At 46.1% G+C, this 18,784-nt stretch overlaps 1 protein-coding gene across 2 annotated transcripts in view; it reads right to left on the reverse strand.

Annotated features, from left to right (window-relative positions):
- Positions 1-759: 759 nt before the first annotated feature.
- The window catches only part of vta1 (vesicle (multivesicular body) trafficking 1), a 54,314-nt gene continuing 36,289 nt past the window's right edge, over positions 760-18,784 (reverse strand). Inside the window, exons 6-8 of one of the 2 annotated variants that reach the window (XM_070848983.1) lie at positions 13,166-13,405; positions 11,524-11,598; positions 760-2,281 (exon numbers count right to left, since the gene is read on the reverse strand). In XM_070848983.1, the coding sequence (XP_070705084.1) occupies positions 2,136-2,281; positions 11,524-11,598; positions 13,166-13,405 (461 nt within the window). In that variant the 3' untranslated portion in view covers positions 760-2,135. Of the gene's footprint in view, positions 2,282-11,523; positions 11,602-13,165; positions 13,406-18,784 lie in introns of both variants that reach the window. The other variant, XM_070848982.1, reaches the window with a different exon arrangement.

An 18,784-nucleotide genomic window follows, 5' to 3' on the forward strand; every position in this document is an offset into this window, starting at 1 on the left:
TTTAGAAGGTTGATGAAGATCAGTAGATCAGCTGCTGTTCATCAGAAGAAGAACAGTCCAGAGGGACGTCCTGCTCTTCCTCTGAGCCACAGATTTAAAGTCTGGACCGAGGTGATCACGTGACGCCGAAAACATACCGAAGCTTTTTCCCATCAGGCTCCTTTACAGCTAAAAATACTCAACGTGCATTTCTGAGAATCTTTGGATGAAAGTTCCCACGAAACGGCAGAAAGCTCTTCGATCCGTCCATAGACTTTTCTCTCTCTGCACAGAAAAGACTTCTAGGAAATCAGAAAATAATGAATCAGAGAACTTTTTGTGTCGCCAAGTTTGTGAAGTTGTGAAGAATTAATTCAAATTCTAAGAACTTTAAAGTTCAGCTAACAGCTAATGGTGGCTAACGCTAGCTGTGACGTCAGCTAACGTGATGATGTCACAGGCTGTCAGGGAGAAGCGGAGATCCCGATGAAGGCGATTAACACGTCGATGTGTCCGTGCGGCCTCCTCGGCTTCCTCCTGACGCTACGACGAAAGTCCGCGAGCGTTCGATCGTGTTAGAGCCCGCGGTGGGACGGAGACGTGTTCAGGTGTCACTCAGCCTCCAAAGCTGAAGTCTGATTCATCTGATGTTTAAAAGAAACCCATCGATCATTCGGACTCATCAGCAGCGGAGAGAGAGCGACTCTGGTCTCTGATTACAGACGTGACGCCGGAGAACCTGAACAACAGGACGATCAGAAACAGAGCAGTCAGTACGGCCATCGTTTCAAACAGTTTATTCAAAGAGCTCAGGCTCTGCTGCTGAGTGGAAACCTTCACAGTCCCACTGGAAGAAGCTCTTACACAGTAAAGAAGCCACAGCCCCTCAGAACACACACAGAGATCTACACATCAACAGGAAAAGATTCAAACCTCCTAAAGTCAGAGGACGATCTGAGTGTCAGCCCCCCCCCATGTGGACAGTCAAACACCCCAACAGCAGTTTATCTAGTAGCTAGTTCTTCCCTCCACATTCATTTCTTTATTGTCTGAGAACAAAGCAAAACAGCAGCGCCAACGTGTGGTGACTGATTAATTATGACGACGAGCTGAGAAGAACAGAAAAACAGATGGATGAAGGTTGGTGGTGACATTCACCATGTTTCAGTGTTAGTCAGTCAGTCAGTCAGTCAGTCAGTCAGTCAGTCAGTCAGTCAGTCAGTCGTCCATCAGCGCCCCACAGTGGTCACTTTCACGTGTGCGTCATCCACCGTTAAACAGGAACAGTTCAACATTTGGGGAGACAAAGTGAATTTGGATCCCGATGAGCAGATGTCAGTCGGTCGGTCAGTCAGTCAGTCAGTCAGTCAGCAGGCTCTGATGACAGCGATTAGCCTAGCTTAGCATCATGACCAGAAAAAGGGGGGAGCACAGCTGCCAGCCCCCCTACAGCTCAGGACAGGTGAGCTGAAACCCTCCCAGAGTTCTTCCAGCCAGCAGAGAAGCAGCAGCTCCCCCCTCCCTCGGCTGTGGTCCCCCCTCCCTCGGCTGTGGTCCGTTAAACTGGAGCTTCTGTCCTACTGCTCACTCTGCAGATGGTTCTTCTTCGTGGAGGAGGTGACAGAAACACACCATGCTGCTGCTGCTGGCTCCTCCTCATCAATTCAAACGTAATACATCAGTTTCACTATCACTCTTGACTAAAGGGCCCCTTACTGGCTTTGTTAGACTTTAGCTTTTACTATTAATGGAAAGTTTAGTGTTTCTGATTCTGTGTTTTGTGTCAAACTGCTGATGTTTCAGACTGATTGGATCCCTCTGGGACAGTATTGATGAGCGTGTAGTAAGCCGACAGTGATCAATCAGAGGCTTTGATCTGCTGGTTGGGGGGGTAATCGTGAACAGTCAGTCGGTCGGTCTGAGCGACACGCCGTCACACACAGGCAGCCATTGTTACACACTGATTTCCATCATGTCCTCTTCTGACGGAGAGCTCAACGCCTCTGTTCACGGGACGGCCTCACAGTGTGTGTGTGTGTGTCGGGGGGGGGGCAGATCAGTGACAGATAGAGTGGCGCTGCTGTGGAGAGGAGAGGGGGATGGAAGGAAGGAAGGAAGAAGGGAAGGAGGGATCAGATCAGAGGAGGACAAAGGCTTCATTCTTTGCCCGTGGTGAGGAGCTTCAGGGCCTTCTGGAGGTTCTGGACGGCCGTGCCCACGTCCTCGTACTGCAGGGCGCTGCCGGCGTACTTGCAGTACTTCTGGGCCTTAGTGAAGTCCTCCGGGGACAGATGAACGCCGCCTGGAGGGAGGGAGGGAGGGCGAGGCGAGATTGGAACAAGAGGAGACAGTGAAGAAGAGGGAAAGAGGAGGGAGCCAAGAGAGAAGAGTCACATGTGAGTTTCTGTGCAACAACAAGGAGCCAATCAGAGGAACTGTGAGGAGACGTCATGTTAAAGACTGAGATCAGCAGAAATAAATCAGGACGCTCATTTCACATATCAGTAAATCTTTAAGACACTTTGGACAACAACTCAATGCTCAACCTGCTTCAACTTAAAGGAGAACTTAGCCTGAGTCCTCTGTGTCCACTGAGTGACTGGTAGGTAGTAAAAGTGTTGGAACTGGTCCAGTAGATCACCTCAGCCAACGTGATCCTTTGGGACAACTGCACCTGATCACAGTAGGTCCACTAAAAGAGCTTGTTTGATCCACTGACAGGCTCAGACTGCTGTGGTGGGTCAGCAATAACTCCTGTGTTCTGCCAGCTAAAGTGACTGTTTTCATCAATGGAGTCTGGTGGCTTTGAAGAGAGCGATATAACAGCTGTTTGTTTCTAAAGAGTCACTTCTCTCAGAATCTGAACTAAGCCTTTAAAACACCAAAACCCTTCAGTCTAAGTGTGTGACAGCATCATGGAAAGGATCCCTACAGAGAGAGACCTGGAAGATCCTTTTGGTTTAACCACAAACAGCACACACACCAGACTACATTCACTAAAACAGGGATTTTAGAGCTGCTGCTCTGCTGCTGCCTCCATCGGTCAGTTAGTTTGAGTCATTGTGTGACTCGGGGTTTTAAAAGGTTAGTTTCCAACACACAACAACACAAATGAACTTTGTTGTAAAGCTTTAGTCTGCAAACAGACTCTAAAGTGTAATAAAACGTGATTTAGAGTTGAGAGCAGCGGGGATGTTGGTGGCCTGCGTCCTCAGTCAGCTCTCATAACCTCCACAGAACAAGAGGCGACACGAGAAGCTTAAAGTGTTCTCACCCACAGAGACGAGCAGAAAAAAGAGCTTGAGAGCAGAAAATCCTCTTTGAGTGTGATGCAAACACCCATGTTTTACATCTGATGATGTACAATGAAAGGATACACTGCATTCATCCTGAACACGTTGGATGTGTGGACACACAGTGTTTCTGGCCTCACTGGTTCCAGCTCTCCCTGGGTGACTGTGTCAAAATATTTCTTTTCCTGTGCGTGCATATCAGATCAAACCTGACTCCGGCTGCCAAAACACATAAACTACAACCTTACAATTAATTGAATATGTTCTGTCCTCTGTTTTGTTTGACATCACCGTGCTCGTTATAACATCACTCCGTGTGGTGATTAATTATTGATTAGCTCCACGCAGGCCGGCTCTCTTCCTCTGCTATGTCCCAAGTAAACAGCCTCCTAATAAAAGGCTTTCTGCAAAAACATGGAGCCTGGTTTTCTTTTTTTTTTTACTGCCTTTGTTTCTGCAGTTAGTTCCACCCGCGGCCCTCCACCCACCGGGGTCCCCAGAGGCCTGCAGCCGAGCCTGGAGGAGCCACGGCAGCTTAGGGAGGGTGTAACACTATAGGAGACATACGGGGCTCCAGGCTGCAGGGCCCAAGCCCACAAACCCCCCAGTAAAGATCCGTCATTCAGAAAACGTCTGTTTGGATCTTCTCTTTTATCCCTCCGTCATCTGTCGCTCTACTGTTCTCTCTCTGGACTCGGACAGCTGGACAAAGTCTCTGGTCTTCTCTTAAACTGTATCCGTCCCACTTTGTCCTCCCTTTACACTGAGCCCCCACACATCTCCTCTTCCTCACCCCGTCCCCTCTCTTCGGCCTGACTCTGAACCAGGAGCAGCTCTGCCGTAGCCCCGGCGGTAGAATAGAAGCTCTGAGAGCTCTGTCTGAAGTGCTGGAGGACATTTCATGGTTTCTAAACTGATGGATTCAACATCAGTGTCATGTGACTGATGAAGTAGTGTCATGTGACTGATGAAGTAGTGTCATGTGACTGATGAAGTAGTGTCATGTGACTGATGAAGTACCTCTCTAACACGTTTTTGTTTCCCTTGTTGATTTCACAACTTCCAAACTAAGCTTTCCTTCTTTCTCCGGCCTCCTTTTGTCATTTGGCTCTCTTTTCTCCTCCACCCCTCCCTCTCTATCTATATCTTAATTCCTCCTCTGTCCCCCCTCTAACACCCTCTCCCTCCCCAGAGGCCTCTCTTTAACTGGAACCATCCCTCCCCATATCAAACAGAGACAATCCAACCAAGACAGGAACAATATTCAACAAAGCGGCTTCACGGCCGACTAAACAGCAACAGACCCTCAGAGTTTTCAGAGCCTGTAGAGGACAGACGCAGTCATTTCACAGGCTGTTTAAAGGGTGCGTCAGTTGGTCTGGACCAACTGTTCTGTGGATGTTCAGCAGCGTTCGGCTCCACAGACCCGACGTGACGCAGAGAGTGGTGGCTTGTATGTGGGGCCATGTGAGAGAGTCAAAGTTAAGAGTTAAAAGCACATTGCTGTGGTCACGTTGAGCTCGTCGCTGCTGCTTCTCTTATGTTCCATCTTTTTCTCCTAGTGAAAGTTACAGGAGGGCAAATGGTGCCTGAACACAATAATCGTCCCAATCAGCTGATCTGTGGCGTGCTGGGTGGGGGTCGTAGGACGCTTTACAGAGAGGGCGACAGGTAAAGCAGTAAAACTATTCTAAATGTAGTGGACACTTAAACTGATGCAGATCTTTAGGAGGCCGAACCACAGGGACACTTCATGTGTTAAGAAAAGCAGTCAGAGCTCTAATGAACCCTCCACATTGTTAGCAGTTTTTATGTTTGGTACCAAACTATCACTTGGATCTCCTCTGTGACGGTGTGATCGCTCCCTGCCGTACTTGAGGGTGTGAATGGTTAAAAAGGTGCAGCAGGAGAGATGAATCCATTGTTCCACACAGCCAGTGCTGCTCTCAGAGTTAATGTCTAGCACATGAAATAATAACAGCGCCCATTACTTTTCTAATGTGATGTTAACACCGTGGGAGCCCATAAAGGACCTATGGGCCCATATGGACCCGACAGTGATGTTCTCTCCTGTCACAGCAGCGTTAATAAAACATGGTCCTCTGGAGAAGAGCTGCAGAGAAATGACTGAATAATGCTGCACCACAGGCTTCTAATCCCTGCTCCTCCAAAGAGCTGGGAAAACTCAGAAATATGCTGACTGCATGCTCCCAATGATGGGAAGGGGTTGAGAGGAGGAGGAGGAGGGAAAATAGTGGAAAAATGAAGAGAGAGAGTCGGCGAAGAGATGGGGGACGGCCAGAAACCACAGCGCCCAGCAGGGAGTGGGCCTTGGAGCGGGGCCGCTTCACAAAAGGTGCTAATGATAAAAAACGGCCTGAAGAGTCGTTTTGTAAAGACCACATCGTTATTTAAGATGGGAAGAACATAACCGAGCTGACAATCAGGTTTCATGAAGAGAGATGGAGCAGCTCTCAGCAAACAGACCCAATGAGAACACTCTAGTCTACAGAGGACTGATTCTGTCAGACCAGCCTCCCAAACCCAAAGACGTACTGCTGCTGCTGCTGCTGGTGTTGAGTGAGAGGTTTCTGACGAGAAAAAGGATGCGTTCATGTGCAAAGTGAGAGCACATGAGCAGACCTTTCTATTTGAAGAAGGTGCCCTTCAATAACAGGAAAGTGCTGCTTCGCTGACTTTAGACAGCTTCTTTTCTGGTCGGAGCGCACTCGCTTTGTGCTGCGCTAAAAAAGCACCTGACCACACAGCCTCGGGGACACATGGGTACGAGGACGCTTGCCGCTTCCTCATCGTGGGCGCCGGGTGTGAAACCGACAACAGTGTTGGTCAGAAACCACCCATGACACCAACATGTGTGTGTGTGCTCGGCTTTGGAAGAGAGCGCTCACAGATATTCAGCCGATAACACAGAGAAAACACTGTTCAGGAGCTGTTTGGCACATTTTGTTACTGTGAAGCGATTGATTATCAAAACTGTGATTAATCTGCTCTGAAAACACAAATCCAGTGAAATAATTATTCTTTCAGGGGTCAGTTGAACAGCTCAGCTTTCCTAAAGTGACTCAAACTTTTTTTTACTGTCATCATTATTGTTTTATTTATTATTCACCAAACTCGTCAGTTTCATCTGAACGTTGTGTTGCTAGTAGCAACCACTACCGACACCGCTCCGTCTGACAAACCTCTACTATCTATCCTCTTCTTCTTATTTCACATGTTGTATAATCTGAGGCATTAAATGATCTTTCCCCGGCCGTCACCCGTCTCACCAGCACAACGCTGACGATCACAACCTGGAGCAACTCTACTGGCCAAGCATGTGAACATGGACGAGGAATTTGACTTGAAGCTGCTCTCAGTGCTACACCCATAGACAGAAAACAGGCCGACGGCCACAAACAAAGAACACAAACAGCATATATGAATATATGAATATATGTCTAACCAACAACATACAGGTCCAGAGTTTCTGTATATGTAAACAGTGAAACTAGTGATAAATCCTGTTTTAGATTATTATAGATAATAATGTTGTCGTCTACTGTCATGATATTTTGGGACTTATATGTATATTATTAATGTTTTTTACTGGTAAAACTTCATATTTTCCATTTTTCATTACAGACAAACTAACAAACTACACACTTGACAGGTACTTTTCCTGTTACTGTACCAATTAATCTTCACAATGCCTTGGATTTGTCGTGTGTTCAACCTCTCCTGGAGGTGTGTTATCACCCTGCAAAGCTGTGCTCCTTAATCCACATCGTGGGCAGAACAGCTGCTGGTATTAAAGCTGATATGAACACTTGGAAAAAGCATCCTGGTACAATATGTGGCACAGCGCAGCCTTAGAAATACAGTATCTCCATATCGTCACAGCAGTGAGGAACTCCAGTAACACAACCACATTCATCCCAGGGGTCTGTTGATCAAAAATAGGACTGCTGACTGAATTAATTCAAACTGAAGAGCAAAAGAGGAACAGATACCTCCGTAATTACTGAGGAACTTGCCTGTTTCTTCAGACGGGATGTTTTAATGGACATTTTGCTCGCTTATCTGTACGGAGAAGGGCTCAATGTACGTCCCAGATAGGCTGTTTCACTTTAATTGTAACAGTGACTGGACAAAAGTGTAATTGCCTGAGTCACACAGTTTATCAGCCACGCCTGAATTCACCCTGCGAGGAGAACGAGAGCAGAGCTGAAATTAAAAAAAGCAAAAAAACTTCTTTTCCTCTTTCAAAGAATTGGCTTGAAAAGAGGCTGAATTATTCATTTCACCTATTTATCCAGTTAAAGCTTCTGCTGAGCACGCACACTTATCTTTTTACGGAAAAACACAATCCTACAAAAAGCTGTTTCCACATGTATCTCAAATCCTTCTGTATCTGCAATATCCAACCAAAGACCTGCAGAACGATTACACCATCACTTATCCACGGCAGGCTGACTTGGCAACGTGCTTCGTCTTTATCGAGCATTTTGTCCCTTACTTTGTCCACTGTACATGGACTGATCTGCACGGCGCCCGCGGAGGGGCCGGCACGCTGCCTGCTGGTGAGGACCGGCTGCAGGGCTCGCCGTCTTGTCTTGACCTAAACCAGTCCGGCTACACGGTTATTGTCATTTAAATTAGAAACCTGCTTCTTTAGCTGTCTTCTGAAGGCACTGGAGATAAAAAGCTTTTAAATAACCTATGCAGTGCGTGTCCTTTATGTGCCCAGCTTTCATGCCAGATATCAGGTCTGCAAACAAACTGTCCCATTTGGACTCTAGCTCTAACATCTAACACCCCCGAAGCCCCCCGTAGTTTCATTTCTTTATTTTTGGACTGTGAGGCTCCTTCACTGGAAGCAGCAGCAGATACAGTGAATGTCTATGGGGGTCTGAGACTATTAAATATCAGTAACCTGGACGCTGAAGTCGAAGGTGAGAAATACTTTACATGGAGCTCCGCGATCAGACTACGAGCTCTCCACCGCTCCCTCTCGTTCTCACTCTCTCTGCGGCCAACCACCAGCAGCTAATGATAGTCTAGACAGCGGCGGTGGTGAGGTGGTAATGATAGGTTAGAGGGCAGACAGACGACGGGTGGGGGACCAATCAGACGGCGGCCGTCTCAGTCTCCTCCATCTCCAGTGGTTACTCACCGGGTATTTGACATCTTCTGGTCGTCAGACAGGGACAAAGAGGAGTGCTATTTTTAAGGGGGAGGCCATGTTATCATGCTTCAGGCTTTGACAGCCTTTCTTCTGTCCTCATGTCTTCACATCACACTGCTTTTAATCACCACACAAAGGGATGTCATGAAATGATACCACATACACTTCGTAGGTTGGGGTTCTGTTGTGGATCTGGTTCCAGTTTGATAAATTCAGGTTCTACCTGCAGGCCAACAGTTTTTCACCGTTACTGATGTCTCTTTCTGTTACTGTGCTCATCAGGTATCGAGTACCAACAGTATTGGTGCTTTTCCACTAGTACCTACTCGACTCCACCTTCCTGGTTCTCCACCAGGTGATAGTTCCTGGTACCAGGTACTATTTCAGTACCTCCTCTGCCAGGGTTCGAGACGAAAATGTGACGTCACCAGACTGCAGGCCACTGATTGGCCAGGCAGTGACATCACTGGATGAGTCACGAGAGCGACTCGTTCACAAGAATCAAACCCTCCGTTTTTTAAACCTGGAAACAGACCGAGTGTTTTTATTATTCCTGTGAACGAGGTGAACGGATCCACACAAACCAAACGCTCCAGGTCCTCAGTTGTGTTTGTGTTTGTGCCGCATACAAATGACACCACTGGAGTTTCAGGCCGCCTTGCTATGACGACCCCCCCACTTTGAGGTGGTACGCTCCTGTAATGGAAAACCAACCAAACCGAGTCGAGTCGAGTCGAGTAGAGCTGAAACTGTGTGATGGAAAAGCACCATATGTGTCATTTGGTGCAACAGGCAACATGTCCGTTGCACTATTTCAGCATTAAAAGTCATTTTACTACGTCACCCACCCCCTGGCTTGTTCCACCCCCTGGCTTGTGGCCTGCGGCCTATTTCATCATGTGTAAGTAGTTCACCTGAGTGCTGAGAGCGACTTCCTGGAACAAAGATTGTTTGTGAGAGGAAAAGAAGCACCACTCTGTGTTTAGTCTGTGGTTTTGTAGGTTAACCAGACAAAACACACTGAAGTGTCTCCTCTGGTGATCGAGCTGCATCATTTTTGCAGTTTGAGAAGGCAGACACTGTTTAGAGTGGCACAGCACTGAATCCATCCCAATTTAATTAAGGTTAAGTTGTTTTTGACTTTTGTTACAAACCGTGGATCAAATAAGATTCGATGAGAGATTTAGAAGGATTTGGATTTCTTCCTCTCAGCTTCTGCCGTTGGCCTGGTTTCTCCCTCACTCTCCTATCTGTCCTCTTTACTTATTTTATCCTTCTTTCAGGTTGAAAACCTCTGTGTTTCGCTACCAGGTGACCTCAGAGCTCACCCCTTTAAAGTGGACTTCAAAGACCACTGTGGATGGACTGGACGTGTCTTTTCTAGCACTGATGCTGTGAAAGAGGAAATACATGAACTGTGCATGTAAAAGTAGGGAAATGAAAAAGTCTACTCTGTAAAACTGTGACACTGAAATGAAAAGGTCAAAGGGATGAGATGTACCCTCAACTCAAACACTAAACTGTAATTCTAATATCTTTAAACCTGGACTGTTCGTTCCATATTCTGGTGTCTAAATGCCAGCACAGCCTGATCCTTCGGGACAACTGCACCTGATCACAGTAGGTCCACTAAAAGAGCTTGTTTGATCCACTGACAGGCTCAGAGTGTTATTCTAAGTGTGTGACAGCATCATGGAAAGGATCCCTACAGAGAGAGACCTGGAAGATCCTTTTGGTTTAACCACAAACAGCACACACACCAGACTACATTCACTAAAACAGGGATTTTAGAGAACAGACAGGAAAACTAAGCGATCGAGGCAGCAACTACATCCTGCACAGTAAACTCACAGTATTTGTCAGTGCAGTCTGGTGGGTTTGAATTGAATGAATTGTATGAATGTACACCGGCTGTTCTGAAATCGACCTGAGGTGATTGGATCAGTTCCAAAACCTTTTGTACCTACTGGTGATCTCCACCCAACACGGACCCTGACAGAAGCCGCCCACATTGATCCTGGGTCTGTTCCAGGTTTCTTCCTGTTAAAGGGGAGTTCTTCCTCCACTGTTGCTCAATCTAACATCTGATGCTGCTCATGTGGGGATTCTTGAATCCTTAATGTTGAATTCCTGAATCGTTGGGTCTGTAGACCTGCTCTTTATGGAAAGAGTCTTGAGATAACGCTGTTATGAATTGGTGCTCTATAAATAAAGATTGATTGATTGATTGATGGTGATTTAGACAACAAAATATGTCAAAATAGGTTTGAAAATAGCAGAATTCCCCCTGAAGTTTTACTCTCTTACTTGAACAGGGTCTCAGACGCTCTGGCGATGACATCTACACGAGGAGAGAGCGTGTCGAGTCTGTGCCACTATCTCATAATCCTATTAGTGATGGAGAAATGTTCTGCCTTTCAGATTTCAACTTAAAACACGGTAATGAGACAGTTACAAGCCTGCAGCAGAACCTGCTACTTTAAGCATTTCAAAAACGCCCAAGCGCACATCCTCCCTGGACAGATAAAGTCTAAAGAGCAGACTTTAAGCTGCACACACCAAATATACTCATCCTTCATTCTTCTAAGACAGTAAAGCCTCATTAGGACTCGTCCTGATGTCTCAACAGGATGAAATTCTAATTCCTTTTGTCACTGAGAGGCACTTTATCGCTGGTTCACTCTGACAGAGACGATGCTAAATATAAAGTTTCACTGAGAAGAAACAGGAAACGCGAAGAGGTGAAAATGTAGTTATTCATCAGCTTCCTTTAGATTTCAATTACAAACCACCTCAGAGGATCAAATCTGCACTCATCACACCTTCCTTATTACATTTTGAAATATATGTTTGGGTATCAGTTCTATTTATTTTAGAAAGAAAGAAAGAAAAGAGGTAAATGTTTAACACAGGGAGAATACAGGACGAGTATGGTGAGGACATATTCAGGCCCTAATCTACAGCGAGAGAAAAACACTCTGCATCTATGAAAGTATTGTGTGTGAGGTGTGTATTTAGTTTGGATCAGTGTGTGTGTGTGTGTGTGTGTGTGTGTGTTCTTACCCTGCTGCTGAGCGTTGAGCAGTGAGGGGTCGACAGTGGGCATCGTTCTGGGAACAGGCACTGGTTTAACTGCTTCTGCTGGTTGACAAAAACACCTCAATTACAATAAATCCTAAAATAAAATTCTAAAAAGTGTATATTGTCTCTTTTTAAAACACTTAAACTGCAATAAGCTGGAAGCGTCGATGTGACCACAAACTAGCACCGACTGGTTCAACAATCACCACTGGTTATTTTAGTCATTTTAAAAAACGTACGCACTAAAAAGGGACTTCAAAAGAGGTTAAACTGAGTTGTAGTTTATTGTAACAGACGTTCTCTGGCTGTGAGATCACTAATCACATCGTTTCCACTAAATCAAAGTGAAAAGAAACTCAAAATCCTCGAAGTACTAAATCAGCTTTATGCTCTTTATTTATTATTCAAAGTTAAAAAGGTATCAAGGTCACAGATGAATATCCAGATTTTTTGTGTAGAACAAAAGCAAACAATAATTAGATTTTCAAAGGGAGCGACAAGTGCAAACACAGCTGCCGTCTCTGTTTCCCACACAGACATCACGTCACTGTGTCCTGATCAATAACATCCTTCACAGCAGGCAGCGAACACACTCACACCCCGCCGGTCAGCGGCGCTACCTGTGACTGGATGAGCACCGAGCGCTCGTTTGGTTAAATCACATCGTCCTCACAGCAGGGACATGCGATTAAATGCCAGCCAGACAACATCCAACGTGTGTGTGTGTGTGTGTGTGTGTGTGAACAGTGTGTGTGTGTGTGTAAAGCACATACACACTTTGTCTTGTGCTCTGACCCTCGTCATGGGAAACAAACAAGACTTCCTCTGAGGAGGCAACAGTTACATAAGCCTTTGTCTTTACGGTCTGATTTACCGCAGGAGCACCATTCAGTCTTCTTGTGTGCACTGACACACACTTTGTACAACACAATAAAATATTATGTCAACCACCACATAATCTACTACAATCACAGTCTACTGCGCCACACCTTTGGTGCTTTTACTGTGTGTGTGTGTGTGTGTGTGTGTGTGACAGCTTTAGTGACTAGTTACTTTTGACAGATGTAAAATATAACTATCATCAACTAATTAATGATGGTGTACTAACATAGAGTTACCATTACCATACATTACACATCCTGGTGTCTGAGTGACTGGTAGGTAGTAAAAGTGTTGGAACTGGTCCAGTAGATCACCTCAGCCAGCAGACACCAAACGGGCTGCAATGGCTGCAACGTGATCCTTTGGGACAACTGCACCTGATCACAGTAGGTCCACTAAAAGAGCTTGTTTGATCCACTGACAGGCTCAGAGTGTTATTCTAAGTGTGTGACAGCATCATGGAAAGGATCCCTACAGAGAGAGACCTGGAAGATCCTTTTGGTTTAACCACAAACAGCCGTTATATCTGCTAACTGTGAACATCAGCGTGCTAAAGGACAGCTGACTGTCATCAGTTCTCCCTAAACTCCCTGGCGCTAGATGAAAAGTCAGAGGATCAACAAAGTTCTTATAATTCATCCTGAGGGGAACATGAATGTGTGATCTAAATCTCGTGGTGTGACAGATTACCTGAGACCAGTTGCTACCGTGTCAACACAAACAGAACCTCTGAGCTTCGTACCTGTAGGCGGAGGCAGCTCTGCAGCCGGAGTGTTGGCCGGTGCGTGGGCACCTGGTGGGATGTGGATGTTGTTGAAGTTGGTGGTGGGGGGTCCCGCACTGGGAGTAAATCCAATCCCCGGGGCAGGACCGGGACCCAAACTCTGGTTCTGGTCGTCATAGGGCTCGGAGGGAGGCCCCGCTCTGAAGGAACCCCCGTAGGACAGACCTTGGTCTGATAAACCTTCAGCTCCATGTTCATCTACCAAAAAGAAAACAGGACAATGAGCAGAGGTTGGTGTGAGCTCCTTTAATGGAACAGTGACAGTGGCCATGTTATTCAGTACGTGGTGTCAAAAAGCCTAAGAAAGAGTATTTCTACACCGTGCACAGCTTCCTCTAGAGGATATTCTCCTGAATCGCTGCCCACATCTCTGATCCTTTAGGTCATTCAGCAAGGGTCCCTGTTCACGGACAACAAGAACCAAACCAATCACAGCTTTGTAGGTGGGATCAGGATTGAGGATCCTCTGGTGCCATGCTGACTGTTCTGGTTCATGTTGTGCTGAAAAGTCTGTATTGGGTGTCAAGGACATTCGACACTAACTTCTCTCTCTGTAGTTTGCAGATATGTGATTTGCAGGTTTGTGGAAAAGTGAATTCTTCCCCGTGAAGGAGATCTTTATGGCTGCAAGTCCAAAACTGTGAGGTGCCGTCTCTTTAGCTGGATCTAGAGAAAAGGTGCTGAGGTGGTGTTGTTACTGATCCAGGCAGCAGGTAAGAGTTAATTTTGGGTGGTTCAGATTCAGTGTTTAATGATGAACTCATGTAGGCCAATCTCAGAGTTACAACAGAGAAAACACAAAGAGTGACAGCTTAAAACAAAATGGGAGAGAGATGCTTATGAGAGGACTTTGAAAAGAAAGCAAAGAAATAGCAGAGAAACGTCCCGTGGTGTTCTCATCTTCAGAACACGAGCCTCACGCTGAAAGCTTCGCCTCTCTCAGCAGCCACACCTAGCACACAGAAAACGTCTCTGGACAGCCAAAGATATTTTGACTGATTAAGAACCGCCGGGCTGGATTTGCAGACACAGGCTGTATTTGACACCATGCTAAGCGCCGACCTGTGCCCTCAGTGCACCACAGACAGGAAGGCAGACGGGCGTTATGAGGAGATCTGACACTTCACAAACGTTAGCTGGAATATTCTGTCTTTCATTAAGCTGCTAAACTTTGTTTATCCAGAGAAGGTTCGACTGATCATTCACTTCTCTGGACACACACACACACACACACACACACAGGGCCACATTAGTGTGTGTACAGTACTAACACCTGGTGCACAACATTTGTTGAATGTTCATGAAGACTCATGTGAAGTTCTTTTCTACATAAGTTAAAAGAAAACAACGAGCCCAGATGCTTCTGAACTGTGCTGGGGTTGCACTGGTGCACCAACACACTCACTGTGGTCCTGTTAAATGGTACCAGTGATAATGTCCAGGTGCTGAAGAATGCTCTTCGTCCTCAGTGTCCTGTTAGAACCACACTGATACAGATGCAGCTCCCACTAGAGCTGCTGGCTGGGCCGTGATAGGGACCTGGCACAAAAACACCATCTGGCAGATGGTGTTTTTGTGAAGGAAGTGCCATCTCATGGTCGCACACGCCGCAACTGAACGAATGTTGACGGTGGAATGGAATCACACCCTGCTGGGTAACAGGAGAAGGGAACTGGTTCCCAGCCGGCTGGCAGCCAAGAGGCCTTTGCCTGGGAGCGTCATCTCCGAGTGGCTGCGAGTGGATACACGGAAGAGCTAAACGACACATCGACACAGCTTCCTCTCTGTTATGAAGTGGGACGGCCATAAAGTGGACGGCTTCAGTAAACACACCAGGCTATGATGCTGTTCTTATTAGAGGATATGTGAAGAACAGAACAGTAACCTGCCTCAGAAGGGTGTGTTCAGGACCTGAGCTGGAGAGGAACCCTGCTCATGTTGGCAGATCAGAGGTGTCTGGAAAGCTGCCTTGGCATCATCATCCCCAACGTTAACCTGCACCCCCCCAACCCCAGCCTGCTGGCTAGGCTCTCCTCAGAGCTGTGTGCCCCCCCCCCCCAGCAGGACAGGGCCTCTTCTCCCTGTCCCCATGTGTGGGTCGTGGTAATGGATGTTTTCAAGGTTTCTTCTGGATGTTTGTTCTTAAGAAAACTAAAACATGAAAACTGATCAGAGATAAGATATTTTAGAAATGAGCTACAGAAATATTGTGACACCATATTCCTGCTTTCACTTCATTAGCATTTTGTTTTAGTTTTCAGACCTTAAAAGCCGACGTTACTTTTTAATTTTAGAATTTTAGTGATGAATATATTTTATATTATGTCAAACATTCTTTAAAACTTCTTCCTCTGTTGGCCTTCAATACTTCCTTCACTAACTTTCAATGGGAACCACTTCATGTTCTTGTTGAAGTGTGACAGATCATCTAGCTTACAGCAAGCAAAGTTTCTTTTCTAATTACTCAGTTGGTGATAGTAAGCGAGCTGTGAAAGGCAGTGGACCCTGAGAGGCACATTTGCAGCACAGCTCTTCAGCTCCAAACGCCTGAGTGTGCCATGAATGAAACCCAGCTAATCTCCACCAGCTCCCTGCCAACAGGGCTGGGACCAATAACAGACGTGGAAATGACTGGGCAGCGCTACACTTTGGACGGGGACACAAACACACACACACAGATACACAGTCATCTTTACATTTGGTATTAATCCTCTCCTAATGTGCGTGCCTCCATGACTTTGTGTGTTGTGCCTCCATCAGCACACATGCTATAATTCCTCCTGCTCCTTTTCGCCTAGCGGAGGCTCTCCACCGCCTCGTCTGCAGCGCTCTAAACTCCACTTTAGTCAGACGAGTTTGTTGTTCAGATTAGAAACTACCAGCAGCCAACATGTTGTGGTTGTAGGCATGTTGGTGCATCACTTAGAGGTTAATGACTCTGCTCTGAAAACCTTATTTGGTCGGTGTAACACCCGGAGCGGCTGGTGAGTTTTAAAAGTGAGTAGAAACTGTGGCCAGTTGGGACAAAAAGCGTCTGCTTCCTGCCATCCTGAAGAAGACCCCCTTGTTTACAGCAGCAGGGACGATGAATCACAGTCCGACTGCACTGCACTGGGACAATTAGTGGCCGAGCGTCTTGCCAAAGGGCACTTTTGACAAGGACTTCTGAGCTCTGCATAGTTCTGCTCTCTCAGACAGTCTACCCCTGTCCCACTGTTCTTTAACATATGCTGCCAGTATAGCAAAGGCGTTGAGGTCATTTCTCCGTGGCCTTGGCTCAGCCCGCTAAGGGGAACGTGGTCCAGTTCCTAATGAAAACTGCTGTGAGGTCTCATATTGGAATCTGAGCGCTGATTTTAGATTTTAGACATGACGCTGGTCCATCTAACACCAGAGGAGTCTGAGGTGGTCCGGTCATCTATCCTGGGCCCCCCCTGCTGAGGCTATTTTTAAAAAACATGTACTTTCTTACAAAACTGATTCTCTTATAACACTGAAAACAAAATTCTGACTCTAACTTATAAATGTCATTGAGAAGATCTTTTGTTATTGTATTGGATGTTGCTATGGACAAAATCAGTCATAAGAACAAATTAGAAAATGTTTAGAGCTGCTGTGACGCAGCTGTCCAACTGTCCCTTCACCAGACTCACACCAAACGCTGAAAAGGGACATTACGTTCTGCCAAACTGGACTTTCACCCAAAAATACACCAATCTCCATGATGCACGATTAGTGGAATAGAAACAGGGGCGAGAGGTGGATTTTATCGTGCTGCACACTTCAGAAAAATAGTGAATTCATGGAGTTATGTAACCAAACCAAGAATCATAAAGACCTGAATGAGCCAGACAAAGAAAACCGAACCTCTCCACCACCGCTCCTCCACGTTATCCATCCATTCCATTAATAGGCACCTCGTCCCTTACATGTTAACGTATATATATATATTAAAATTAAAATGTCTTTTCCAGGAGAGACCTGGTCAAAAGGGCAGCATTAAGTAACAACAGACACAATAAAAATACTGTCAGTAAACACAACATCATGTACACTTACTAAAACTATTAGACAGTGACATTTACAAACATTAGTCACGTTGACTATTATTTCCCTGATCCTTTAAAAGTGGCTAGATTCCCCCACCGTGGTGCGTGGGGGGGGGGGGGGGGGGGGGGGGGGCAGTGAGGTAGTGTTGGCGAGATTTCACAGCACTTTAAATACGTTTTCCTCCGACAACTGGGTCACAGAACACATCCTTTATATTTTTACAACTCGGCACTGGAAGTTGTTTTCTCTCTCTGGCCCCCCACCCCCCACCCTCCACCCCTCCCCTCCAGCCATTCCTTTCCTCTTGCTAAACACGTCCCCCTCCCAGCCAATGGAAAGTCAGACTACAGCTGCTGTCAGACAATGGTCTTTCTGTAAGTACCACTGGTATATTTGTGAGATGGTGAGTGTGTGTGGCAGTGTGAGACAGTGTGTGTGTGTGTGTGTGTGTGTGTGTCAGCCACAGTCATTCTACTCTGCAGAGGTTAATTAACCTACTTAGACTGGTTCATATCACTGTGGTGTCCAGTGCCTGCTGGTACGCAGCAGTAACCAGCTGACAGAGGCCTGTCCACCAGATCCCAGGTAAAGACGTCCTTCTGGAAGCAGAGAGCCGCAGGATGGCTTCGTTTTTAAAACAAGAATCTACTATGTGGGATTGTTGTGGTACATTTCACTGGGACCATAAAGCCTGCATGGCAAATAACATGCAGCACAGCGGGGAGTCACTTCATACGGTCTCCTCCACTGACGGCTGATGTCAGCCTAAAAATAAAGACGGGGACCTGGCAGTGAAACACCAAACAGACATCACAACTGATTATGATGCTTTTTGATGATGCCGCTCAGTTTGGACTCAGTAAGTCCTGAGTCCTTTTCTTGTTGCTCTTCTTGCTGCGGTGACTTCGCCGACTTGATTTCCAGTTGAGTAAGTGGAACCTGATTGCAGCATGTGTAATAGAGGCATGTGTAAAATCATTTCTATTTATCGGTAGTCCAAATTTAGCTATCTGAGATCGCCGATAAGCAGCCTGATCACCAGGGGGCTGCAGGAATAGGAGGAGGGGGGTTGGAGTTACGTCACTGCGCGCCACTGAAATGCCAGTTTTAGTAGTTAGTAGTTTAGTAGAAAACAATTTGTTCTCTGTTTACTTTACCCTCTACTTTATATAGATATTAGAATGTAACTTGAATTAACCTCTAAGATTTCTGTAAACAGTTAAAGTTACATGAATGGACATTTAGAAAAGATCATCAACTTTTTATTCAAAATATTTAAACAATTCTATTTAACTGCAACATCTCCTCCATTTCATGTGTCTGTCTGTTTAACATGATCAGATCTATAGTGCTGTGTGCTCCTGTACAGCTTTAATGAGTAGACATATGGAGGCGTCAGATCCACGGAAAAGAGCCATAAAGGACTTCAGGTTCACTTGTCACTGGTGGACACGACACTCCAGCAGAAACACCTCTAATGCACAGGTTCTACACATTATAACATGTTATAACATCTTAGCCTGATAA

The sequence above is a fragment of the Pempheris klunzingeri genome, chromosome 18 (genome assembly GCF_042242105.1).
Source record: "Pempheris klunzingeri isolate RE-2024b chromosome 18, fPemKlu1.hap1, whole genome shotgun sequence".
NCBI lineage: Eukaryota > Metazoa > Chordata > Actinopteri > Acropomatiformes > Pempheridae > Pempheris > Pempheris klunzingeri.